Source organism: Gallus gallus, chromosome W, assembly GCF_016699485.2.
Source record: "Gallus gallus isolate bGalGal1 chromosome W, bGalGal1.mat.broiler.GRCg7b, whole genome shotgun sequence".
In the NCBI taxonomy this organism is placed as follows: Eukaryota; Metazoa; Chordata; class Aves; order Galliformes; family Phasianidae; genus Gallus; species Gallus gallus.
In genome coordinates this window covers 5793640-5820510 of record NC_052571.1, presented here as the reverse complement: position 1 = coordinate 5820510, position 26871 = coordinate 5793640, and the positions used below count along the sequence as shown (strand labels likewise).

General features: G+C 45.0%; 2 protein-coding genes across 2 annotated transcripts in view; one reads left to right on the top strand and one right to left on the bottom strand.

Annotated features, from left to right (window-relative positions):
- Positions 1 to 12614, bottom strand: part of LOC107055444 (activated RNA polymerase II transcriptional coactivator p15-like) — a 45284-nt gene extending 32670 nt beyond the window's left edge. Inside the window, exon 1 of the mRNA XM_046905144.1 lies at positions 12531 to 12614. The gene's annotated coding sequence lies outside the window, so the exon portion shown is untranslated. The remainder of the gene's footprint in view (positions 1 to 12530) is intronic.
- LOC112530477 lies at positions 1965 to 18484 on the top strand. The gene is given in 5 exon segments (XM_040655280.1): positions 1965 to 2057; positions 4918 to 5089; positions 7250 to 10438; positions 18182 to 18222; positions 18389 to 18484. Coding segments are annotated over 5 exon segments (3591 nt in total).
- Positions 18485 to 26871: the final 8387 nt, after the last annotated feature.

The window sequence follows — 26871 nt, the reverse complement described above, 5'->3', positions numbered from 1 at the left end:
TCTGAGAGGGCACTCTTTTTTGTCAAGTCACCCAGTACATATCATAAGGAATAAAGGAATGCTGCTTTCTAACACCACAATGCACTTAGAGTTTTCTTCCCGGATTTTGGATGACATCACCACCACTAGCTATGCATTTTCACCAGCAATGAACAAGAACCTGCATGCTGTACTCCTCAAAATCTGCACCAGCACAAGTGTCCCACTGTCACTGCTGCTACTGCTGAAATGCACCACCCACCACCTCACTGTGCTCACACCCACTGTTTGGTCTCCGTAAATGTTCAGCAAGCATCTGTGAATGTCAGTGGATGCTATTTTTTCCTGCATGGAGGAACTCAATGGCACACTGTCCTGGTTTTATCAGTATTCCATATCATGGCATCATAGAATCATCAAGGGTGGAAAAGACCTCTAAGATCATCCAGTCCAACCATCCACCTATCAACAGTAGGTCCCACTAAACCACATCCCTCAGTACAACATATAAACATTTCTTGAAAACCTCCAGAGATGGTGACTCCACATCCAACCTGAATCTCCCCTGGAACAACTTGAGACCATTCCCACTAGTCCTATTACTAGTTACATGAGAGAAGTGTCCAACCCTCACCTCACCACAACCTCCCTTCAGTTAACTGTAGAGAGCAATAAGGTCACCCCTGAGCCTCCTCCAGGCTGAACAATCCTAGCTCCCTCAGCTGCTCCTCAGAAGGCCTGTGTTCCAGACCTCTCACCAGCTTTGTTGCCCTTCTCCAAACACGCTCCAGGGCCTCCATGTCTTTCTTGTAGTGAGGGGCCCAACACTGAACACAGTACTTGAGGTACATCCTCACCAGTGAGGAATACAGAGGGATGATCACTTACCTGCTCCTGATGGCAACACCATTTCTGATACAAGCCACAATGCCATTGGCCTTCTAGGCCGCACTGCTGGCTCATATTCAGCCAAGCACTGACCAACAACCCCAAGACCATTTCCTCTACACAGTCTTCCAGCCACTCTGCCCCAAACCTGTAGTGTTGACTGGGGTTGGCACGGCCAAAGTACAGGATCCAGCATTTGATCTGACTGAACTTCATCCCACTGGCCACAACCCACCTACCTAGCCTGTCCAGAACCCTCTGTAGGGCTTTCCTTCCCCCAGACAGGTTGACAATTCCTGCTAACTTGGTGTCTGCAACACAAAAATGCAACCAAAAGCACAGCAATAATAATAGAATAGCAAAGTCCTAGACAACAAAAAGAGAGAATATGATCAAATGTGACAGCCAAAGACAAAAAAAAAAAAAAGGGGTTTTGCCAATTTGGGTGCCCATTGGATTCTACGTGGGGGGGCCTATGATTGTAGTATCTTCAGGGCACTGGGTCTGCCGTCTCTAGGTCTTTCATTCAGGTCCCACAGGGTTTCGTTGTCTCTTTGTCCACCCCTGCAGGGACTGAGAGTCTGTCTTCAGGGCAGCCTTAAGAATACCATTATAGTGTTCAGTAAGGCGTGCCCCGTCGGATTATGTGGCAGATGGAATCACCACTCAATGTTGTTTTCTTCTGCATTGTACCATTGCACCAGTGAAATGAGACCCTTGGTCACTCTTGATGACTTGAGGTGTCCCATGGGCAGCCATCAACACATCGTGGTCAACACTCTGGTTTCATCACTAAGGGGACCTTATTCATGTCCCTATGGCAAATCCAGACCTCCCCCTTTTGGTACCCTATATAGTTATGCAGCCTCAAATTTTGGGCCAAAGTGTATGGCACAGACAGCTTGGGACATGCCCCAGTGCAAGCCGAAGTGTTGACCCAGGACAGGAACACGGCCTGTATCTTGCTGTGGAGGGCAGACCTATCCCTTCTGGTACCTCTGAAATGTCTGTACTACTCCCCATGAGTCTCTTCGAGTCCACAGGATCAGCAGGAGCAACATGGCGTATAGATACTCCAGTGTCACTATCAGATCAGCATGACACCCAGTGGTGGACTATGTGGGACTGATGGAATGCGAGCCCAACCTTCCCTGGTCCAAGCAACTATGTGCCTCCAGGAGAACCATCGAGTACTGGCCCACAAAGGAACATGAACCAATCATCAATCGTCTTATATTTTATCAATCTACAACGCGATGGGCAAATTGTACAAAGTGTTGCGGTGTATGGGATCACCATAATTGAAAGGGCTTCCTTCAACCTGATCAATCATTGATTCATGCCATGAAGGGGTAGAGTGTAGTGGAAATGCTAAGTCAAATTTGAACCAGTGATTGAGCACCTGGTGGGAAGGCAGGGCCAACCCAGGGGAGTTCAGGTGCATACAGCATCCACCCCTTCCCAGTAAGGGTATGTTTCTGTTTTTTTCCTGCCTCTCTGTGGTCTGTGTAGCTTAGGTAAATTTTTCCTTTTTTTTTTTTTTTTTTTTGTGTGTGTCTGTGTGTGTGTGTGTCTGTGTGTGTACTATTGCTGTGTTTGAGTTTTTATTCATTTGCCGTGGCCTTAGACTTTGCTGTTACTCTGTTGTTGCACTTTCCATTCTTTTACAGCATTAGAACTAGCCTCTAGAAAAATACTACAGTGCTGTTAAAGACTGCTTTGTGAGCAACCGGTGTTGGGACATTCCAGCACTGGGATACACTTTTAGCAAAAGCCAGCTGGTTAGTCGACACTCAAGTATCTGCTAATTGAGCTGGTGTCATGGTTTTATGCTCTTTTTTATCAGTATTCCCCATCACAACATCATTTAAAGCATGAGGAAATAAAGAGTTAATACTCCAGTTCCATGGACTGACAACTTTCCAGATACCTGGTTCTCAGAAGAGAAAAACTACATCCCCCAGAGGACTTTGTGTTCAGAGAGGAAGATAAGTCACGGGAGGAAGACGGGGGACCCTCTCTCTTGCTGCCTGTCAGTGTGTGGGTGTGCTCCCCAGCCGTGTGCCTTCAGTTCAGAGTAAGGCCTTTGGTTTCAAACACACTCTCTCATTTTATTTGATTTATTAGCCTCAATTTCATGTATATTGTATTATATTGTGTTATCTTGCGTTCCAATATCATATTTAGTAAAAGTAACTTTCCTCCTTAGGTGGTTGCTGCTGTTTTGTCTTTGGGCCCAGCTTCCATCTCCCTACCCTCTCCCTTTTCCCTTTCCCTTTTTTTTTTTGACTGGTGGGCCTGCAGGTCTGCTGCCCCCTGTCACAGACACAGATTGATCTAGAAAACTCCGTGATAATTTTTGGTGGAGAATGTGGGCAAACTGAACCTTTACAACATTAGCAGAAAAAAAGGACTTCTTTGTCAGGGAGTTGCAGAGCACTGGTAGCTAGCTTTGACCTTCATAGATTAGACTGTAGGCCGGGCAGTCTGCCAGGCTCTGGACATTGTACTGAGTGTTTTTGTGTTTGTTTGGTTTTTTTCCCCTTTTTAGCAACTGCCAGCTATGAATCTGTTCTTCATTTTTGGAGTGCTGCATAAAGGATTAAAGACCATTATGTTTTTTGGAACTTATTGGTTTCTTATTAAGTTCATCATTTCCTGTTGTGAAGTTATATATATATATAACCAAGTAAGGGCACTGACGGAGACATCTGCCTGGTACCTATATGCAATGTCATATAATTTGAATTTTGTCAATTACATCCTAGATGGAATAGATAATTTTACAAACAACATGATGTTCAAACTGGTTTCCAGGCTCTCTTCTCAGTTCTTTACACATATTTGAAATGCTGAGTTAGTGATCATGCTTGTGTTCATGTTATCAATCTCCCTGAATGTACTCCTCTCCATTCACGTTATGTGGAAGAAGTCTTCTCCAAAACCAGAGAATGCTGACTGGCAGGGAATATGGAGAGGTTTGGGGAAAATCGTAGAAGCGTGGGGACCCGCAGTGTCATGGGATTTCACTCTTGAACATCTGTGGGATCCCAAGAAAATAAGCCAGCATTTGAGTCAGGGATGGTGCGGCTTAGATAGATCTAAGGAGGTATGACTTATTTGAGGCTTGGCTTGTGCTTACCATGGTCTATATAATACTATTCTGGAGAGTTTCCAAGCTGAGGTTCAAGCCAAAGGGGGAAGTCTCCAAGTCAAACCTGATGTCGACGATTTACGGGCTGGTCCAGCCCGGTTCCATGACTAGTGGGGCGGAGGGATTTTTTGCAAAATACGCGCTTCTGGAAGAGGGAAACAGGGGACTCCCCAAAAAAAGAATAATTAAAAAAACCAGCGGCAATGATCTGAGGAGAAACAAACTACTTTACTAAATACAGTATCGAAATGCACGATAACACACTATAATACAATATAATTCAGTATGAAGGGCAAAATCAGGTCCCCGCAGTATAGAAAGAAGGGCCTCATAGCAAGAAAACAGAAAGCAGCTACACAAGATAGAAATAAGGGGCAAATAGAGATAGTTTATGTAGAGAGTATTAGAAAACAAGGAATTCCAAGCACTTTCACAGGCGCTAGGTCCGGAATAACAAGGAGAATGAAGGCCATAAAGATAAGGATCAGAGAACAGCTCGAAAACATTTGGCAGGGAGGTGATTAGATGTCTACAGGGCAAGCTGAAACCGGTTTGGGGGATGCCCCCCTTCAGGGTCAGAAGTTTGCAGCGAGGAAGACTACAAGCCTTCGTGAGGAAGACTATGAGCCTTCATGAGGAAGACTACGAGCCTTCATCATCACGACCTACCATGCACGCGCAAGGGGGGGAGGGACTGTATGCTAATGGGCTCTCGGGAATGTAGTGAATATGTATCCGAATTCCTGTCAACTATTGATTATGTATTAGTTTGACCTATATCTATAGCACGATTTCTTCGGACGGTGTGCAAGTTAGGTGGAACGATCCCCCTTGCACCAGGGTGTACGCGCGTCACCAATAAACACATACCTGCTCTATATCTTTACTGGCTATAGGGTCTGATTTCCGCACATCAGTTTGGCACCCCAGATGGGACCCTCTCTGTTCGGCTGCAGGACCGGCTGAGAGAGGGGACGCCTTTGGTGCGCCCCGAGATTTCTCGGAAGGACTCCCTTTCCTCACCTGATCACTGCAGGAGCAGACAAGGACCATCGATCGGTGGACCAGGTATGTGAAAGGGAAAAGGGTTCCTGTAAGTCGTACATGAGGAAAAGAGCAAGTGCTCTCCCTTAGGTGGTTGGTAGCAGGAATGGTCAGGGATGATCTTTCCTGCAGGTGCGGGATATAGTGGGTATCCTGATACATGGTATCTTGGGTGCTTCTAGCTGTACTACCAGGGGTTATTGGCTGTTTAATTCTTTGCCATCTGTTGCAAGTATTCGGTACCATGTATTTGAGCTCTAACATACCTAAGGCCGGCGTTATGTTTCATGATTCCTATTCTTAGTGCCAGCATGAATGTGGTGAGTGAGTCCAGATGAAGCAAAAGTTGTCCTCTGTGTTGTTTGTCTGTATATGTTCCGTAAATTGGGAAGAAACATCACTATACTTTGTTTTAGTGTGCGGGAAATTAGATCGGGACTGGTAATCTGGGTTGCAGTTGTGAGCGGTGGGCGGAATATCATGGGTTGGTGCGGAGATTTAAGGTGGTAAAGGCAATTTGTGAAAAAGCAGTAAAATCATGGGGGGAGCTCAGGGGAAGGAAATCCCCAGACGCACTCCTTTGGGATGCATATTAGCACACTGGAGAGACATTGCAGGGGAACCAGGAGGAACTTTGAATAAGAAAACTTTGGTAAAGTACTGTAATCAGTGGTGGTTACTGTATAAGTTAGAGGACGGAGAAAAGTGGCCCCTGAATGGAACTATGAACTATAATACCATCCTACAGTTTATGTTATTCTTAAGAAGGGAGGGCAAATGGGATGAAGTTATATATGCAGACATGTTTTTCACTCTCCAAGATCATCCCGAGTGGCGAAGATTGTGGGATGGGTGCGCCCCATGACCCATTTGTATTAACCTTAGAAAAGGAGCGGCGTGAAAAGGGGGAGAATAAGGTTAAACGCTGCTGCTCATCCTGCAGTATTGGGCAACAATGCATAAAAATAGGTAACATCAGAGAGTCTGAAGAATTATTAGAACATTATCAGCCTCCTGTGGAAACGCCACCCCCACAGGACGGGGCACAGGAAGGGGCGCAAGCGCCTCCCGGGGCACAGGATGGGGAGCAGGTTCCTCCCGGGGCACAAGCACCTTCTGAGGTGCAGGCACCCTCAGGGGCGCAGGCGCCTCCCGACTCCCCGATAGCTTCACGGACCCGGAGTCAACAACCTCTAATAATAGCCCCACTAAGGGAGGCAGTAGGGCCAAATGGGGAACCAGTGTTAATCAAAGTCCCCTTTTCATTGTTTGATTTGGAAACCTGGAAATCGGTAGCCAAAGGTTATCAGAATGACCCACTGGGAGTAACGAGACATTTCCAGTTCTTAATAAGACAACACAAACCAGACTGGAGCGATATTCAATTGCTATTAGATCAGTTGACCGAGACAGAAAAGCAGTTAATCTTAAACACAGCACAGACTCTAGTTGAAGACAGTATACAGGGCAGGGGCAAGGATGTTAAGGATCATTTTCCATTACAGAACCCTTATTGGGATCCAAACACAAGAGCAGGAAGGGAACGTTTAGAAATGTACAGGGAATGGGTAGTGAAGGGGATGGAGAGGGCTATCCCCAAGACAATCAATTGGTCTAACTTATTTGCAGTCAGACAGGGTCCAAAAGAATCACCATCTGAGTTTTTGGATAAGTTAAGGGACGCCATGAGAAAGCATACTTCCCTAGACCCAGGATCAGAGGAGAGTATACAACAATTGGTATCACTGTTTATAGGGCAGTCTGCAGGGGACATCAGAAGGAAACTGCAGAAACTAAAAGCATCAGCTGCCCGAAACTTGGAGAGTTTGTTAGAGGAGGCATTGAGAGTGTTTAGTAACCGGGAGGAGGTAGAGAGGAGAAGGGAGAAAAGAATGCTAATAGCAGTCCTACAGGAAGCCAAGAGGGGTGAACAAAACAAAGTGCGAAAGCCTCTAGAGAAAGATCAGTGAGCTAACTGAAGGAAAAAGGGGCACTGGAAAAATGAATGCCCGCTAAAAAGGCAGAAAAGAAAAGGGGCGGCATGGGCTAAGGTCCAAGCTCCTGTAGAGGAAGACTGACGGGAAGCGGGGAAATCTACCCTAGCGGATTCACTGGTTAAATTAAAGCTAGGGAGTAAACAGCAGAGTGTGGAATTTTTAGTAGATACTGGTGCAATATATTCAGTTTTAAATGAAGATTTGACCCCGACAAGTAAGGAATTTGTAACAATAAAGGGAGCCACTGCTCAACCCAAGAGGGCTTATTTCCTCAAACCTTTGGAATTTAAATTGGGAAAACAAGTAGGGATACATCAGTTTCTGTATCTGCCTGATTCACCACATCACCTCCTAGGGCAAGATCTACTAGAGCAATTACGGGCAGAGATAAGGTTCGAATCAGGGAAAATGAAGTTCAAAGTAAAAGATGATTCTTTTGTAAAAGTGCTTAGCTTGGCACTGATAACAGCCTCGGAGGACTCGGGGATTCCCAAAGAAATAATTAACCAAGTCTACCCAGGGGTATGGGCAACAGAGGTCCCAGGGCGTGCAAATAACACCTCTCCCATTGTAATTAAGGTAAAACAAGAAGCCCAGACCCCCCAAATTAAACAATACCCTCTGAGAGCAGAAGATAGAGAAGGGATACAACCGATAATTGACCAATTCATAAAATATGGGTTACTAGTGGAGTGTGAATCGAAATACAACACTCCGATACTCCCAGTTAAGAAACCTGATGGGAGTTATCGTATAGTACAGGATCTGAGAGCAATTAATAAGATAGTAGAAGATTTGTACCCGCTAGTAGCCAATCCATATACATTACTCACCAGGTTATCTAATGAATTGGCTTGGTTTACCGTACTAGACCTGAAGGATGCACTCTTCTGCCTGCCTCTGAGCCCTGAAAGCCAATTATTATTTGCATTCGAGTGGGAAAATCCCAAATCAGGAAGGAGAACACAACTTACATGGACAGTGCTTCCCCAAGGGTTCAAGAATAGCCCGGCAATCTTTGGAAATCAGCTAGCAAAAGATTTAGAGCAATGGGAACGCCCCTCTGGGAAAGGAGTTTTATTGCAGTATGTAGATGACCTCTTAATAGCGACAGAAACAGAAGAATTGTGTATAGCATGGACTATAAGCTTACTAAATTTCCTTGGACTTAATGGACACAGAGTTTCTCCACAGAAAGCCCAAGTGGCTAAGCAGCAAGTAGTCTATTTAGGCTACGGAATCACAGCTGGATTAAGGACGCTCGGAACAGTGAGGAAAGAAGCCATCTGTCAAACGCCTGAACCACAAACTGCTAAGGAGCTGCGCACATTCCTGGGAATGACAGGCTGGTGTCGGCTGTGGATACATAACTACGGACTACTGGTAAAACCGCTCTTTGCACTTTTAAAAACTAACCCCAGTGTTCTCACTTGGGATGGGGAAACCAGGAGAGCCTTTAAACTATTAAAGCATGAACTCATGCAAGCTCCTGCTTTAGGACTTCCAGATACAACAAAACCATTCTGGCTTTACTCATATGAAAAACAGGGAATAGCTTTAGGGGTTCTGGCCCAGGACTTGGGGCCCTATCGAAGGGCTGTAGCCTACTTCTCCAAGCAGTTGGATGAAGTAAGCAGAGGATGGCCTGGCTACCTAAGGGCAGTGGCTGCACTAGTGTTAAATGTTCAGGAAGCGCGTAAATTTACTCTGGGCCAGAAGATTACAGTATTAACATCCCATACCGTCTCAACAGTATTAGAAGCAAAGGGTGGGCATTGGCTCTCACCACAAAGATTCCTCAAGTATCAAGCCATCCTGGTGGAACAGGATGATGTAAAGATAGTAGTAACTAATATTATCAATCCAGCATCATTCCTCAGCGGGGCCTCAGGAAAATCAGTAACCCATGACTGTCTGGAAACCATCGAGGCAGTGTGTGCCAGCTGGCCAGACCTGAAGGAGGAACTGCTAGAGGACGCTGAAAATTCTTGGTACACCGATGGTAGTAGCTATGTGCGCCAAGGAGTACGGAGGATGGGATATGCTATAACAACTGATAACGAGGTAATGGAGTCAGGAGCCTTAACTCCAAACATCTCGGCACAAAAAGCAGAAATCATAGCTCTAATTCGAACATTAGAGCAAGCAGAAGGAAAAAGGATCAACATATGGACCAATTCAAAATATGCCTTTAGCATGGTGCATGCCCATGGAGTAATATGGAAAGAGAGAGGATTATTATCAAGCCAAGGGAAAGGCATTAAGAATGCCAAGGAGATTCTCAGACTTTTAGAAGCAGTACAGCTACCAGAGAAAGTGGCCATTATGCATTGCAAAGCGCATCAAAAGGGGAAGACACCAAACGAGATGGGCAATGCCTTCGCAGACCGAGAGGCTAAAAGGGCAGCGGAGGAGGATCCAGTAAAGGTGCAGTCTCTGGTCCCAGACGGTAAAATCCAAATTGATAATGAACCTAGGTACTCAAAGGAAGATAATAACCTTATAAAAGATATAGGAGGGCAGGTAGGAGAAGGGGGATGGGTCACTACTCCGCAGGGCAAAATAGTTGTTCCCACAGCTTTATTATGGGCGGTGGTGATGGCTGAACATAGAAAGACCCACTGGGGGGCTGAGGCGCTATATAAACATTTGGTCCAGCAGATAGTTGCCCGAAACTTATATACCACCATTAAACAGGTGACTCAACAATGTGAGATCTGTCTACGAAATAATCCCAAATCAGGTTATAAGATCTCACTAGGACAAATAGGGAGAGGAAATTACCCAGGACAACAATGGCAAATCGATTTTTCGGAACTTCCAAGAAAAGGGGGGTACAGGTATACACTGGTATTGACTGATACCTTTTCGGGATGGCCAGAGGTATTCCCCTGTAGGACTAATAAAGCTCGGGAGGTAACAAAGGTACTGTTACATGAGATAATTCCGAGGTTCGGGGTCCCTGCCACAATGTCATCAGATCGGGGTCCACACTTCATTGCTAAGGTGGTCCAACAAATAAGCACATTATTGGGAATTGATTGGCAATTGCACACACCTTACCAATTGCAGTCAAGCGGGCAGGTAGAGAAAATGAACCACCTGATCAAATTACAGATAGTGAAACTTGGCCAGGAAACTGGGATTCCCTGGCCACAGGCACCGCCTTTGGCACTTTTAAGAATTCGGACTAAACCCTGAACCAAGGAAGGACTAAGCCCATATGAGATTCTTTATGGGCGACCCTATAGAGTGCAAAAGGGAATCTCTATGCAGGAAGGGGACGAGGTGTTGAATGAGTATATGATCAGCCTAGCCAAGCAATTAAAGAAAATTGAAAAAGCAGTGTTCGGTGCCAGGGCACGAGGCCTAGATGGTCCAGTGCATGATGCATTGCCAGGCGACTATGTTTATGTCAAATCTCTCTCAGATTCACCTCTGGAAGCAAAGTGGGAAGGACCCTACCAAATTCTCCTGACCACTCATACCACTACCAAAGTAGAGGGACTTGCACCGTGGATACATGTAGAAAAAATGAAGGCAATGACAGAGCCTTTATTTGAGAAATAGGCACACGAGGGAAAGATATCAAAAGGAATTGACTCACCCCTCCCGGTAACAGTGCGCAGAGAGAGACGAGCTGAGGAATGTGCCCCTCCCCCGTTCGTACCGCCGCACTGCCGCACTCACACACTCACATAGCCCACCCCCACACCCAGGGCTGTGACCCTGGAATTCCACTACAATACATCATACCCGCCTGAAGAAAGCACCAGGACCACAGTGGACAGCAGAAGAGAGAGGACCACTGAAAATCAGGATCCGAAAGCATGTATAGGAGTTTGATAATAGTCGGTGTGATTGGGACAGTAGTTACAGCTTGGCAAGGGAATAGTTACTTGAGAATGACTGAGAAAATCGGCCAGGCTCTTAGCAGATCTTGTTCGATATGCACTGCTCTCCCAAGAGGGGAGAGAAGGGTGCCAGTTTATGGCATAGTGGCACTAAATTGAACCATTCCAGATTGGGTAGAGCATGGAAAGTGTAAGTTTGGGATAGAAGACAAGTCACAAAAGGGACCTAAATTTGATGTACTAGTTATTAACTGTACTAGATCTATCTCTGTAGACAGAAAAACTGATGGTAAAGGTGGGGTGGGGGTTGGATGACGGAACTTGACAGGCATAGGGTGTAGTTGGGAATATGGAAATTCTGGGGCAGTATCAGGGATCAGTGAAGCTGAAAGGTGGAACCAAGGTGAGGGGTGTGATCCTAGAATCGATAAAGAGTCACAATGGGTCTCAGATACGAACATACTCGGAATTGTAGGGATGGGAGCATCACTCACTCATCAGGAAAATATGGCCAGGCCATGTAAGCTACCTCATGGATACTGGTGGCTATGTGGAGACGGCCAGGCACGAAAGGCATTACCTTTAAATTGGACAGGGACTTAATACCCCAGGATACTACAGGATACTTAATACCCCAGACCACGGTGCATGAGTAAATCCCTCGGGGACTCCTGAGGACCCCTTGAATTAGAACTAAGCGTACATACAACCCCCTAGCTATATATAACAAGGGATTCCACAGTTTTCTGAGAGCTCTTATCCCGGCTCTAAGAGTTGCCCAGCTTGAAAAGCTATAGTAAATATCTCTGCAACTCTGGAAATCGTGGAGAATGCCACAAGAGATGCACTACGGGCAATCCAAGAAGAGGTATCCTCCTTATCCAAACTAGTACTCCAAAACAGGATGGCATTAGACCTATTAACAGCCAAGGAAGGAGGGGTATGTACAATAATAAATAAGAGTTGCTGTGCTTACATCAATAAGGATTTAAGAACTGAAACAGATTTAAGGAAAATTTGGGAACAGACGAAAGTCCTGCATAGGACAAGTCAGGATGATACTAACTGGGAATAAGATTTATGGAACTTGCTTACTAGCTGGCTACCAAATCTAGGATGGTTAAAGCAGCTCTTCCTAGTTTGTATCATCTTAGTACTGATTGTTGGTTGTTGTAGTAGGCGCTTGACGGGAGTACGTGCTGTACGGGATAGGCCTCTCCCTTTTGCCATTGGTAAGTGTGAGCGCAGAGGGCTAACACAGGTGGCCAACATTGCAATTGCAGAAGGCAACAGTCGGTTTTACCTGTGTGCTGATAAAGTGCTCTGCCTGCCTGTGCCGAAATACGAGAAAAGAATACGAGATATGGAAGTGTCAACGGTTTAAGGGCTGGTCCGGCCTGGTTCCGTGACTAGTGGGGCGGAGGGATTTTGCAAAATCCCCACCTCCAGGAAGGGAAACAGGGGACCCCAAAATAATTAAAAACATCGGCAACGATCTGAGGAGAAACAAACTAATTTACTAAATATAGTATCGGAATGAAAGATAGCACACAACAATACAATATAAATCAAAAGTAATTGAGAGAAAGATTGTCCAAAAGCCAAAGGCCTTACATTAATACTGAAGCTTTGCGTGCAGTCGGGAGCAGCAGTAGCGAGCCGATCCAGCAGGGAACATGGTGATACGAGAAGAGGGCCGAGTCAGATGACCTGCGCCCTTATATCTGTTCCCTTGAGCAGGAATGATAACAGTACTCGAAAAGGCTCTTGGGGAACGTAGTTCTTCTTCTCTTCCAGACAGGTGCCCGGAACTAAAGCATTTGCTCTTTAACTCACAGTACACTGCACGATGTTGTGATGTGGAATACTGATAACCAAAAATCATAAAACCATGACAGGAAGAAACATGAGCTAAGGCCAAAGGTGGAAAGTGGGACCAATTTTGAGACACAAAGAACAGGTTAGAAAATCTATCAGGTAGAAATCCAGCTAGATTATAGAAAAGGGGGGAATTGAAGGGCAAAATCAGGTCCCCGCAGTATAGAAAGAAGGGCTTCATAGCAAGAAAAGAGAAAGCAGCTACACAAGATAGAAATAAGGGGCAAATAGAGATAGTTTATGTAGAGAGTATTAGAAAACAAGGAATTCCAAGCACTTTCACAGGCGCTAGGTCCGGAATAACAAGGAGAATGAAGGCCATAAAGATAAGGACCAGAGAACAGCTCAAAAACATTTGGCAGGGAGGTGATTAGATGTCTGAAGTGCAAGCTGAAACCGGTTCGGGGAATGCTCCCCTTTGGGGTCACAAGTTTGAAGTGAGGAAGACTACAAGCCTTCGTGAGGAAGACTATGAGCCTTCATGAGGAAGACTACGAGCCTTCATCATCACGACCTACCACGCACGCGCAAGGGGAGGAGGGACTGTATGCTAATGGGCTCTCGGGAATGTAGTGAATATGTATCCGAATTCCTGTCAACTACTGATTATGTATTAGTTTGACCTATATCTATAGCATGATTTCTTCGGACGGTGTGCAAGTTAGGTGGAGCGATCCCCCTTGCACCCGGGTGTACGCGCGACACCAATAAACACATACCTGCTCTATATCTTTACTGGCTATAGGGTCTGATTTCCACACGTCAAATATAATTGTTAATAAAATCAAATATAATTGAGAGAAGGATTGTCTGAGAGCTAAAGGCCTTACACTAATACTGAAACCTTGCGTGTAGTCAGGAGCAGAAGCGAGACGATCCAAAAGTGAGCACGAGATGAGAACAAAGGGCCCAGGTCAGGTGACCTACAGGCATTATATCTGTTCCCCTAAGCAGGAATGATAACATTACTCGAACAGGCTTCTGGGGAACATAGTTCTTCTTCTCTTCCGGACAAGTACCCGGAACAAGAGCATTTGCTCTTTAACTCCCAGTACACTGCATGATGTTATGATGTGGAATACTGATAGCAAAAATCACAAAACCATGACATTCCACCCCTTATTCTACATCACTACATCATGCTCAATGTATACAAACAAACATAATCAATTATCAAACATTGAACGCATGTACATACACTTGGAATTATTGACTCCGCTCTCCCGCCATTAAATTCCCTTGTGGCACACATTGAACATCCCCATCTTTTTGCATCACCCAACAAGTGCACCCAGGTCCCCGGGCAAAAACAGTCCCATGAAAAGGTTTGCCCATCACAGAAGCTGGAAGGACCCAAACTGCTTTTCCCAACGTGTTCTTTACGTGTACTACAGGGACCTTATCTCCCTCTACAGTGTATAGGGAGCTGGCAGGACCATCGCAATTGATAGATCCTCGAGTATTCACCAACCAGGTGGCTTCTGCCAAATGCTTCTCCCAGTGCTTAAATGTTCCATCACCCATTGCTTTCAGCATAGTTTTTAACAACCCACTGTATCGTTCAATTTTACCAGAAGCTGGTACGTGATAGGGAATATGATAAATCCATTCAATGCCATGTTCTTGGGCCCAAGTATTTATAAGAGAATTTTTGAAATGAGTCCCATTATTCGGTTCGATTCTTTCTGGGGTACCATGTCGCCATAGGACTTGTTTCTCGAGACCTAATATGGTGTTTCGGGTGGTGGCATGGGATACTGCATATGTTTCAAGCCACCCAGTGGTCGCTTCCACCATGGTAAGCACATAACGCTTACCATTGCGAGATCTTGGCAAGGTGATATAATCAACCTGCCACGCCTCCCCATATTTATACTTTTGTCATCGCCCTTCCTCCCAGAGAGGTTTCATCCCCTTGGTTTGTTTAATTGTGGTGCATGTGTCACAGTCATGAATAACCTGTGCCAAAGTGTCCATAGTTAAGTCCACCCCTCGGTCTCTAGCCGATATATATGTTGCATTTCTTCCTTGATGACCCAAAGTTTCATGGGCCCACCGAGCTAGAAATAATTCACTCTTGTTCTGCCAGTCCAAGTTTATTTGAGCCACCTCAATTTTGGCAGCTCGATCTACCTGACGGTTGTTTTGTTGTTCTTCAGTAGCCTGATTCTTGGGCACATGAGCATCTACATGCCGCAGCTTTACAACCATATTCTTTATTTGGGCAGCAATGTCTTCTCACAGTTCAGCACCCAAATAGATTTATCCCTCCTTTGCCAGTTATCCTGTTTCCACTGCTGTAACCACCCCCATAAAGCATTCGTCACCATGCATGAATTAGTGTAAAGATAAAACACTGGCCACCTCTCCTACTCAGCAACATCTAAGGCCAGTTGGAGAGCCTTTATCTTTGCGAACTGACTTGATTGTCCTTCACCTTCAGTGGCCTCTGCAACTTGTCGTGTGAGGCTCCACACATCAGCTTTCCATCTGCGATGCTTCCCCACAATACGACATGATCCAACTGTGAACAGGGCAAATTTCTTTTCATTCTCTGGTAGTTTATTGTATGGTGGGGCTCCTTTAGCATGCAATATCTCTTCTCCTGGTGATGTTTCAAATTTTTTGCCTACAGGCCAATTCATAATCACCTCTAAGATTCCTGGACGGTCGTGGTTCCCCATGCGAGCCCGTTGCGTAATCAGCGCAATCCACTTACTCCAAGTGGCATCAGTAGCATGATGGGTAGAGGGAACCTTTCCCTTGAACATCCAGTTCAACACTGGCAAAGCTAAGATCTCCTTTTCAGTTGGAGTGCAGTGCTCTTCAGATCCCCTGTACGCCCAACTCCAGAATCCCAGGGGTCGGCCTCAGCTCTCTCCTTAGGCTCTTTGCCACAAACTCCAGGTGGGACCTTTCTCTCCAGCAGCAGTATAGAGGATGGTCTTTAAATCCTGTCCTAACCGTACTGGCCCCAGTGCCACGGCACGGGCTATCTCCTGCTTAATCTGCTCAAAAGCCTGCTGCTGTTCAGGACCCCACACAAAATTATTCTTCTTCCGAGTCACTTGATAAAGGGGGCTTACAATGAGGCTATAGTTTGGAACATGCATTCTCCAAAAGCCCACTACACCCAGAAAAGATTGTGTCTCTTTCTTATTCGTGAGCGGAGACATGGCAGTGATTTTGTCAGTCACATCTGTTAGGATGTGACAGCGCCCATCTTGCCACTTTATACCTAGGAACTGAATCTCCTGGGCAGGTCCTTTCACTTTGCTTTGCTTAATAGCGAAACCAGCACTAAGAAGGATCTGGACTACTTGATCTCCCTTCTCAAAAACTTCCCTTGCTGTATTGCCCCACACAGTAATGTCGTCAATATACTGTAAGTGCTCAGGAGCACCGCCCTGTTCCAGTGCAGCTTGAATCAACCCATGGCAAATGGTTGGGCTGTGTTTCCACCCCTGGGGCAAGCAGTTCCAGGTATACTGAACGCCCCTCCAGGTGAAAGCAAACTGTGGCCTGCATTCCGTGGCCAATGGAATGGAAAAGAAGGCATTAGCAATGTCAGTGGTGGCATACCACTTGGCTGCTTTTGACTCCAGTTCATATTGGAGTTCTAGCATGTCCGGCACAGCAGCACTCAGTGGGGGTGTAAGTTCATTCAGGCTGCGGTAGTCTACAGTCGGCCTCCATTCTCCACTGGCTTTACGCACTGGCCATATGGGGCTGTTAAAAGGTGAGTGAGTTTTGCAAATCACTCCCTGACTCTCTAGTTGATGAATCAGCTTCTGAATGGGGAGCAAAGAATCCCTGTTGGTGTGGTTCTGCTTTCCGTGCACTGTTTCTGTAGCAATCGGTACCTCTTGCTCTTTTACTCATAGCAGTCCCACAACAGACGGATCTGCTGACAGGCCAGACAATGCAGATAGCTGTTTAACACCTTCTGTGTCTACAGCAGCTATTCCAAAGGTCCATCGGTACCCTTTGGGATCCTTAAAATATCCCCTTCTGAGGTAATCAATACCAAGTATACAGGGAGCACCTGGACCAGTCACAATAGGATGCTTTTGCCAGTCTCTGCCAGTGAGACTTATTTCAGCCTCCAACATAGTCAACTCTTGGGAACCCCCAGTCACCCCTTGAATATAAATTGATTTTGTCCCTTGGTGACTCGAGGGCATTAGAGTACACTTTGCACCAGTGTCCACCAGTGCCTTATATTTCTGTGGTTCTGATGTGCCAGGCCATCTAATCCACACAGTCCAATACACTTTGTTGTCCCTTTCCCCCTCCTGGCTGGGGGCAGGGCCCCTCTCTTTGTTACTTCTGTTGTCCTCCTGAGTATTGCCGTGTCCCACATCAACTGGAGCAACCACCTTTTTGGAGAAATTCACCTTGGTGGTTGATCTATTTTCTAACTCTTTTACCCGTGCTTGAAGTGCAGGAGTGGGTTTCTTATGCCACTTCTTCATATCTTCTCCATGGTCACGCAGGTAATGCCACAAGGCAAAACGCGACCTAGTCTTACTGTTGTCACTTGCTTGAACAGGAGGTCGTCTCCTGTTGATAGCCAGTCTAATAGCTGAGACGTTGGATGATGCAGGTTGGCGTAGAGGGATTAAATGTAACTTGAAGTCTTGGAGTTTATTAATCAGTTCTTTTATAAAAGTTCTTTCTCCCCCTCTGTCATACATTGCTGCAAATGTACTGGCATACTTCTCTGGTGCAGTCTTTGTGAATATACGCCACATATGTGGTGTACAGCTGACATTCTCAGGATCATGCTCTTGGTCAGGCGCGTCAGGAATGAAAGTGGGGCTATGTAACATTTCCACCACAGCGTGTTCTCTCAAATAACGGATGCCTTTTTCCATATCAGTCCATTTCCTTTTCTCAGGCATCAGGTCATCTTTGAAGGGGTATCTTTCTTTCACAGCCAACAGCATCCGCTTCCAGAGGGTGAAGGCCTGGTTTTGGCATGTGCTAATACCTCTGTCAATGGCTGAGTCCCTAGCAATGCCACCGAGCTGACGAGCCTCTCTACTATCTAGCAACACACTGTTGGCCCCACTGTCCCAACATCGAAGTAACCAGGTGACAATAGGCTCATTTGGGTGGCGTGTGAAGTCTTTTCTCAGACCACGAATTTTGTTCATTTTCAAAGATCTATCAGTGATGGTAATGATGTCTCGTTCACCTCCTGCTCTTTCAGGACTTCTTGTTACTCTCCTGGGTGTTGGTGACCGTGATCTTATTGAGGGCCCCTCCCCTGGACTCAGGAGTGGTTCCCCTAGAACTTGGAGCTGCTCCTCTGGACCTCTTTCCTCCTCTTCCTTCTGTTCTAACTGAGTGGAAATTCGTTTTGTTTTCCGTCCTCTTACAAGGGCAACTGACATCGATTCTGGTGCCTCTTGTGGTTGATCAGGTTGGTCAGTCCCGATGCTCTTACTCTCCAGCTCAGCTCGGAGTCTGTCTCGTTCAATTATGAGGGTATTTAGTTCAGATTGGAGGGTGTCTCTTTTGGACTGGAGGGCGTCTCGCTCAGACTGAAGACTCTCTCTTTGCATTTGAAGACTCTGTTTCTCAACTAGGAGACACTCTTCCTGGGCCTGAAGATTCTCCCTCGCAGCTCGGACTCTCTCCTGGAAACTCTCCCTCTTGTCTTGAAGACTCTCTCGCTCATCTAATACTGACTCCTGGAGACTTTCTCTTTCAGCATGGACACTCTTCCTCTCAATTTCAGAAACTCTCTCCCTCTCTGGGATAGTATTAAATAAGGCCCGATAAGCGTTAGCCAGGCCCCAAATCATTTGTGCCTCCTCAGATCTGCCTAGGCCACAACATCCCTGTCTCAAATATCTGTTTAGGCTCTCAGGATCTTTTAGGTGTTCAGGAGTAAAGTTCCACGACACCGAACATGTCCATCTCTCTAAAGTCTCTCCCAAGCCTCTCCACACTCCCTTCCACTCAGTATTCTCTGACTTTGGGGAAGGCTTCTTCTTCATAATATTAAAATACAGATACTGAGTGAAATAATTACAATGACAAACAGTGCATTCAGGGAGATTGACAACGTGGTCAGGTGAGCATTCAAACAATTCATAAAGGATTTGAAAGAGAGACTGGGAACCTGCTTCAAAATCACAAGTTCTGTGAAATTCGCAGCTCTCTCTACAAACTGGTTTAAAACAGAAAGCAGAGAAAGCAGAATCATTTTTTTTTCCTTCTTCTTTACTAAAGTAAGATAGCAGTGCTCAAAGTTTACAATTATCCCAGAATATTGGCAGTCCGCCTGGACTTTCAAGGTCAAGTTTTCAGTGAGCACCTGTGAAAGAAATGAACTTTTCCAACGAAGCTCTCCGAGAGCAGAGAGAGATTCGTTCTAAAAAGCTAAAAAGCAGCTGTTGCCCGCATTCTCCACCAAAAATGTCAGCGGTTTACGGGCTGGTCCAGCCCAGATCAGTGACTAGTGGGGCAGAGGGATTTTTTTTGCAAAATCTGCGCCTCCAGAAGAGGGAAACAGGGGACCCCCCCCCCAAGAAAGAATAATTAAAAAAAACAGCAGCAACGATCTGAGGAGAAACAAACTAATTTACTAAATACAGTATTGGAATGCACGATAACACACTATAATACAATATAATTCATTATAATTGTTAATAAAATCAAATATAATTGAGAGAAGGATTGTCTGAGAGCTAAAGGCCTTACACTAATACTGAAGCCTTGCGTGCAGTCGGGAGCAGAAGCGAGACGATCCGAAAGTGAGCACGACGAGATGAGAAGAAGGGGCCCAGGTCAGGTGACCTACAGGCCTTATATCTGTTCCCCTAAGCAGGAATGATAACAGTACTCGAACAGTCTTCTGGGGAACGTAGTTCTTCTCTTCCGGACAAGTACCTGGAACTAGAGCATTTGCTCTTTAACTCCCAGTATACTGCATGATGTTATGATGTGGAATACCGATAACAAAAATCACAAAACCATGACACCTGATCAGTCACAGGAGACACCAGTATCAATGTCAGTTGCCCCTGTGGAAGGCCAGAAATGGAAACAGGTGTCCTCGTGTCTAGAATGGAAAGAAGAAGAAGCAGCAGAGGAGGTAGAGGAACATCGAGGTGAGGGGCCCTCCTCAAAACCACTGTCATCGAGAAAGGCAATGGAAAAAACAAAGAGACATGGAGAGGAGAGTGAGGAGGAGGAAGTCACTGTTAGCACTACTTGTAGACATCTGAAGATGACTGAAATCCAAGGCTCAAGAAAGGTTACATGGCACGTGAACTAAACTATTGTCCCCTGGTTGCTTTGCTGTTGGGACAGCTGGGTCAGTATTGTCTCTCTCGATGGTAACGAAGTGCGCCAACTAGGAGGTATTGCCAGAGACTCAGCTGTTTACAGAGGGATTAGTAGATGTTTGGATGGAGCCACCACTCTCTAGGAACGAGTGTTAGCAGCCATGAGGGAAAAGTGTTCCTTCAAAGATGATCTGAAGCCTGAGACGAAAAAGTGGAATACTACTGTATAAGGTATCCAGTATTTGAGGGAAACAGCCGTGATGGAAGTGTTGTATGACCCCATGTTAGTTCCTAATGATCCATGCCAAGATCATGATCCTGAGAGAGCGAGGAGTATGCGTGATATATGGCAGAAACTCACAAGAACAGCACCAGAAAGGTATGCCGGTACAGTAGCAGCAACATTTGACAGATACGAGGACCAACAGAGAAGACCCCCAGTTTTTGAACTGATTCTTACACTTCAAAACTATGAACAAAAGCCACCTCCAACTCACGCTTCCATTTCAGCCATCTTAAAAGTAACAAACAGACTAGATAAAGTGGAGGAGGAATTGTCTCTGTTGATTAATCATGACAAACCCATATCAGAAAAACTGATGAAGATCAGGATGGTCAAAGGAGTCTACTGAAGGAAATGAGCAAGCTAATTAAGGGTGATGGGCCTTCCACCTCACCTGTATCATCAAAAATCTCAGCTATTAAAGGCAAACGCCTTCCTGCTCAAGCAAATGACAATAGTAAGACGACATCGCATATTGCCTTGTGGTGTTGCTTATGTGACCATGGAGAAGATATGAAGAAGTGGAATAAAAAACCCACTGCTGTATTAAGAGCACAGGTGAGAGAAGTACAAAACAGATCACCAGTACAATTGCTCCAGTTACTACAGGTAACCAATAGAGGGTCACTGCCCTCAGTCAGGGGGAGAAAAGGATAACAAGTTTATTGGACTATGTGGATTTGATTGCATGGCACATCAGAACCACAGAAATATAAGGCACTGGTGGACACAGCTGCACAATGTACTCTGATGCCCTCAAGTCATGAAGGAACAGAATCAAGTCATATTTCTGGAGTGACTGGGAGCTCTCAAGAAATGACTATGTTGGAGGCTGAAATAGGCCTTACTGGTAAAGACTGGCAAAAAACATCCTATTGTGACTGGCCCAAGGGCTCCCTGTGTACTTGGTATCGATTACCTCAGAAGGGGGCATTTCAAGGATTCCAAGGGGGACCGATGTGCCTTTGGAATAGCTTCTGTAGACACAGACAAGATTAAGCAGCTGTTGGTTTTGCATGGCCTGTCAGAAGATCCGTCTGCTGTGGGATTGCTATGAGTGGAAGAGCAACAGGTACCGATTGCTACAGAAACAGTGCACAGATGGCAGTACAGCACCAACAGGGATTCCTTGCTCCACATTCAAAAGTTGATTCATCACCTAGAGAGTCAGGGAGTGGTAAGCAAAACTCGCTCACCTTTTAACAGCCCCATATGGCCAGTGCGTAAAGCCAGTGAAGAATGGAGGCTGACAGCAAACTCCCCTGGCCTGAATGAACTTACACCCCCACTGAGTGCTGCTGTGCTGGACATGTTAGAACTCCAATATGAATTGGAGTCAAAAGCAGCCAAGTGGTATGCCACCACTGACATTGCTAATGCCTTCTTTTCCATTCCTCTGGCCACAGAATGCAGGCCACAGTTTGCTTTCACCTGGAGGGGCGTTCAGTATACCTGGAATCATTTGCCCCACGGATGGAAACACAGCCCAACCATTTGCCACGGGTTGATCCAAACTACATGGGAAGAGGGAGGTACCCCCCAGCACCTGCAGTATATTGATGATATTATGTGTGGTGATACATCAGGGGAAGTTTTCAACAATGGAAAGCCAATAGTCCAAATTCTTCTGCAAGCTGGTTTTGCTTTTAAGAGAAGCTAAGTGAATGGACCTGCAAAGGAAATTCAGTTCCTAAGTGTACATGATCAACAAAATCACTGCTATGTCTTCACCCACTAGCAAGAAAGAGACACAATCTTTTCAGGGCATGGTGGGCTTTTGGAGAATGCAAGTTCCAAACTACAGCATCATTGTAAGCCCCTTTATCAGGTGACGCGGAAAAAGAATAAGTTTACGTGGGGCCCTGAGCGGCAGTGGGCTTTTGAGCAGATTAAACAGGAAATAGCCCGTGCTGTGGCCCTGGGGCCAGTACAGACAGGACAGGATGTAAAGAACATCCTCTACACTGCTGCTGGAGAGAAAGGTCCCACTTGGAGTGGGAGAGACCTGATACTGACCCCTTGGATTCTGGAGTCAAGCGTACAGGGGCTCCAAAAATTGCTACACTCCAAATGAAAAGGAGATCTTAGATGGGTATGAGGGGGTTCAGGCTGCTTCCTAAGTAATCAGTACTGAAACACAGCTTCCTCTAGCACCTCGACTGCCAGTGCTGAATTGGATGTTTAAGGGAAAGGTTCCCTCCACCCATCATGCGACTGATGCCATTTGGAGCAAGTGGATTGCAATGATTATACAACGTGCTCAAATGGGGAACCTCAGTCGTCCAGGAATCTTAGAGGTGATCATGGACTGGTCTGAAGGCAAAAAGCTTGGAACATCGCCAGGAGAAGAGCTATCGCATGCTGAAGAAGCCCCACCATACAATCGATTACAAGGAAATGAAGTTTGCCCTGTTCACAGATGGATTGTGTCATATTTTGGGGAAGTATCACAGATGGAAAGCTGCCGTGTGGAGCCCACACAACAAGTTGCAGAGGCCACGGAAGGAAAAGGACAATCAAGCCAATTTGCAGAGGTAAAGGCTGTCCAGCTGGCCTTCGATGTTGCTGAACGGGAGAGGTGGCCAATGCTTTATCTTTACACTGACTCACGGATGGTGGCAAATGCCTTATGGGGCTGTTACAGCAGTGGGAACAAAACAACTGGCAATGAAGGGGTACGCATATTTGGGCTGCTGAACTGTGGAAAGTCATTGCTGTCTGAATAAAGAATATGGTTGTAAAGCTGCGGCATGTAGATGCTCATGTGCCCAAGAGTCAGGCTACGGAAGAACAGGAAAATAACCATCACATAGATCTACCTGCCAGAATTTAGGTTGCTCAAATAGACTCGGATTGGCAAAACAAGGCTGAATTATTTCTAGCTCAGTGGGCCCATGAGAGGCATTTGGCATAAGCCACCTGGTTGGTCAACACTCGAGGATCTATCAATTGTGATGGTCCTACCCAGTCCAGCTCCCTACATACTGTCAAGGGAGATGAGGTCCCTGTAGTACATGTAAAGAGCATGTTGGGATAAGTGGTTTGGGTCCTTCCAGCCTCTGGAAAGGGCAAACCTCTCTGTGGAACTGTTTTTGCTCAGAGACCTGGGTCCACTTTGTTGGTGATGCAGAAAGATGGGGATGTTCAATGTGGACCTCAAGGGAATTTGATGTTGGGGAGTGCTGTCATTAATTTCATGTATATATATGTATATAGATATGTGTGTGTAATGCATTTTAATTACTGTTTGTATCATGTATATATATTAAGCATGATGTAGTGATGTGGAATAAGGGGTGGAATGTCATGATTTTATGATTTTTCTTTTCGATATTCCACTTCATAACATGATGTAAAGCACAGGGAATTAAAGAGTTAATACTCCAGTTTTGTGGGCTGACAACTTTCCGGATACCTGGTTCTCAGAAGAGAAGGGGAACTACATACCCCAGGGGACTTTGTGTTCAGAGGGGAAGATAATGTACTACATTTAAGTACATTTAAGATGTATAGTCCATAGATTATGGTAATAATGTGTGTGTATTTATTAAAAAAATAAGCAAGATTAGTGATTATAATTAGTATGTATGGAAATTGTGGGATCTGAACATGTAAATAGTTTGGAATAAGGGGTGGATATTCTTTTAGTTTTAGCTGGGATAGAATTGTTTTTTTCAGAGTGTCTGGTATGATGTTAATTTGGTTCTAGGAGAAAAACAATGTTGATAACACCAATGTTTATAGTTGCTAAGCCATATACAGAGCCAAGGCCATTCTCAATGAAGGGGCCAAGGAGCTGGGAGGGAACAGAATTAGGGCAGCTAACTTAAACTGTCTAAAGGGATATTCCATGTGTATGGGAACTGTTGTGTCACAGCTTGAACCACTGATTGAGCACCTGGAGACTAGACTGGTCAGCCCTGGTAACACAGGTGAAGGCAATTCACCTCTGTGACCAGAAGGGATGGAGCTTGGCTTCACCTCTCTTAGACCTCATTTAAGGGCTGACTGTCAACGTGGAAGGATCTTTTTCTAGGTATTCTTTTTCTGTGGTTTTTTTTTTTTTCTGTGAGCCTAGGCCACCTAAGGTGGGTGAGTATTTCTCTTTTTTCTTTTGTAAATATCTTCCTATTGTCTGGACCCTCTACTGTTACACTGTACTTTATGATAGTGTGTGGAAGGAATTTTGAAGGAGGTGGGAGTTCATCTCACACTTTTCTGCTGCTTGGGAGGCTACCTAGGCATTGGTAAGTAAGTGGTGAGCTATTGCTTGTGCATCACTCGTTATATGTATTCATATATGTATTGTCATAGTTATTATCCTTTTTCTACTATGTTTTTTTAACTATTTCTTTTCCTGATTCTGTTCTTCATTCCACTTGGAAGGTAGGGAGGGAGCAAATGACTGCGTGGTGCTAAGCCACCTGCTGGGTTAAACTAAAACAGACATGATCAGATTTTTCTTTGAGTTGCATATCTGACTGCAACTCAATACATTCCATTTGAAAATTTGTAGGTGAGTGATCAGCTTCTGTGGTTCTCAGAGAAGGCACCTTTTAATAAACTGCTTAAAACTAAACATCTTGGGTTATCATCGAACACGGTGTCAGTTTCATGGTTTTTCATCAGTATTCCACATCATAACATCATGCAGTGCACTGGGAGTTAAAGTGTTAATACTGCAGTTCCATATATTGTTGATAGTTCGGGTCTCTTGATCTTGGAAGAGAAGAATGAACTACAACTAGAAGACTTCATTTTTCTGTTTGGAGGGAAAGATAAAATGGACTTGGAGTCACAAGACTCCCCTCTTTGCTCCCTAGCTGCTTTACCTACAGCATTAGAGTAAGGACTTCAGTTTTGGAAACTCTTTTTCTCATGTTATTTGATTTCTTAGCTTCAATTCCAATTGAATTCAATTCCATATTGTATTATCTCACGTTCTGCTACTGTATTTAGTAAACGAAGATGTTTTTTTTTTGCTGTTGTTTTCCCCTTAGCTTATTGCTGCCATTTTCCTTCATCCAGGCCCATTTTCCTACCTCTTCCCTTTTTCCCCCCCTTCTCTCCCTGGGATGCTTTGCCCACTTGTCACAGAAACCAGACTAAATTGTGATACATGGCCCGCAGGATAAATGTGTCTCAAGTGGAGATAATATCCAGAAGTCATCAAATTCTAGACTGTTTCTGAAATTAGAATAAAGGGAGGTTGGGGAATGAGTTCTCTAGAAGGGGATCCATGAGGTCTGCATAGTTTTCACTATGAAGTGAAAGTATCTCAGTATGGCCTGTTTTTAGTTCAATAACAGAAAAACAAGAAGTTAATACCAAAAATTAGAGGTGTGCGCTTTTAACTAACTCTTGTAAATTCCCTGTTTCATAATGCTATTAAATATCTTGCAAAATAAAAAGAAGCTGCAATAATGTGAACTTCAGATGATAAATTATTTTCCTTTTGTCATTTGTTTTCCGAACAGAAATATTTCTGAAGCTTTACTGCCTAAGAAGACTGCTTGTACTTTGGGATAAGGAAAACCCGTGTCTCTGTGAGAACAGTAGGAGATCCCAAGCAGGGATGTTTTGGATAGGTGGGGCTTATGAAAAACAATTAACTATGAAATGATCACTTCTGAATTAATCCAGAAGTGAGTGTTTTATGAGCTTCAATCAGTTTATGAAAACTGCATGTCATAGTGCAAAGCACACAAATGAGAAGTATTTGAGTTTTGCTGTGTTCAGAGTTTTGAGAAGCATCTATTGTTCAGAGGGAAGGATTGCCTAAAGGTGAAACACATGAAGCACAGAACTGCAGTGTACATTTGGTCACCAGGGGGTGGCTGCATGGCCTGCAATGTAGTGCCCAGCAGTTTTTAGGAGCAATCTGATGGACCACTGCTCCCTGTCAGATAAGTGGATCCTGTATGTGCGAGTCTTTACCTTGTGTGTACAGTAAGCATGTGGGAACCATTGCACAATTTTGTGGACATGCACCTGCTGTAGCACCTTGGGGACAGGTCAGACGATGTGCACATTGGTGTTGTTTTTTTTTTAACCTTGTTCTTCATCTGTGTGATTGTAGTGGTGTGCCCTCAGATTCATCTGGGCCTAGAACTTACTTGCTGCAAATTAAGCTAGTCCTGGGTCTTGCTGTGAGCTCTGTGCACGTGTTCTGCCTTCTGGCTGCATGGCCTTGCACAAATGGTAATGAGGTACTTGCTCTGCATGTCAGACTTCAGCTGATAACATGCTTGGGTGGGAAAGCCAGTCAGTACTGACATGTCCAGTATATACATAGGGACAAATATTGGTACAGGGCAAGGTTGGTGGTGATCCCTTTCACCCAGACTTTTGCTACTTGTGTTACCAACTACAGTGTGTTGTACCAATGTAGGCAAGGATGAGAATCGGCCTTATATTTACCATGTAAGTTCACAAGTATGGCTGTGGTGCAATTATGGGCACAAACCATGAAATAATGGAAGGAGGAATGAGC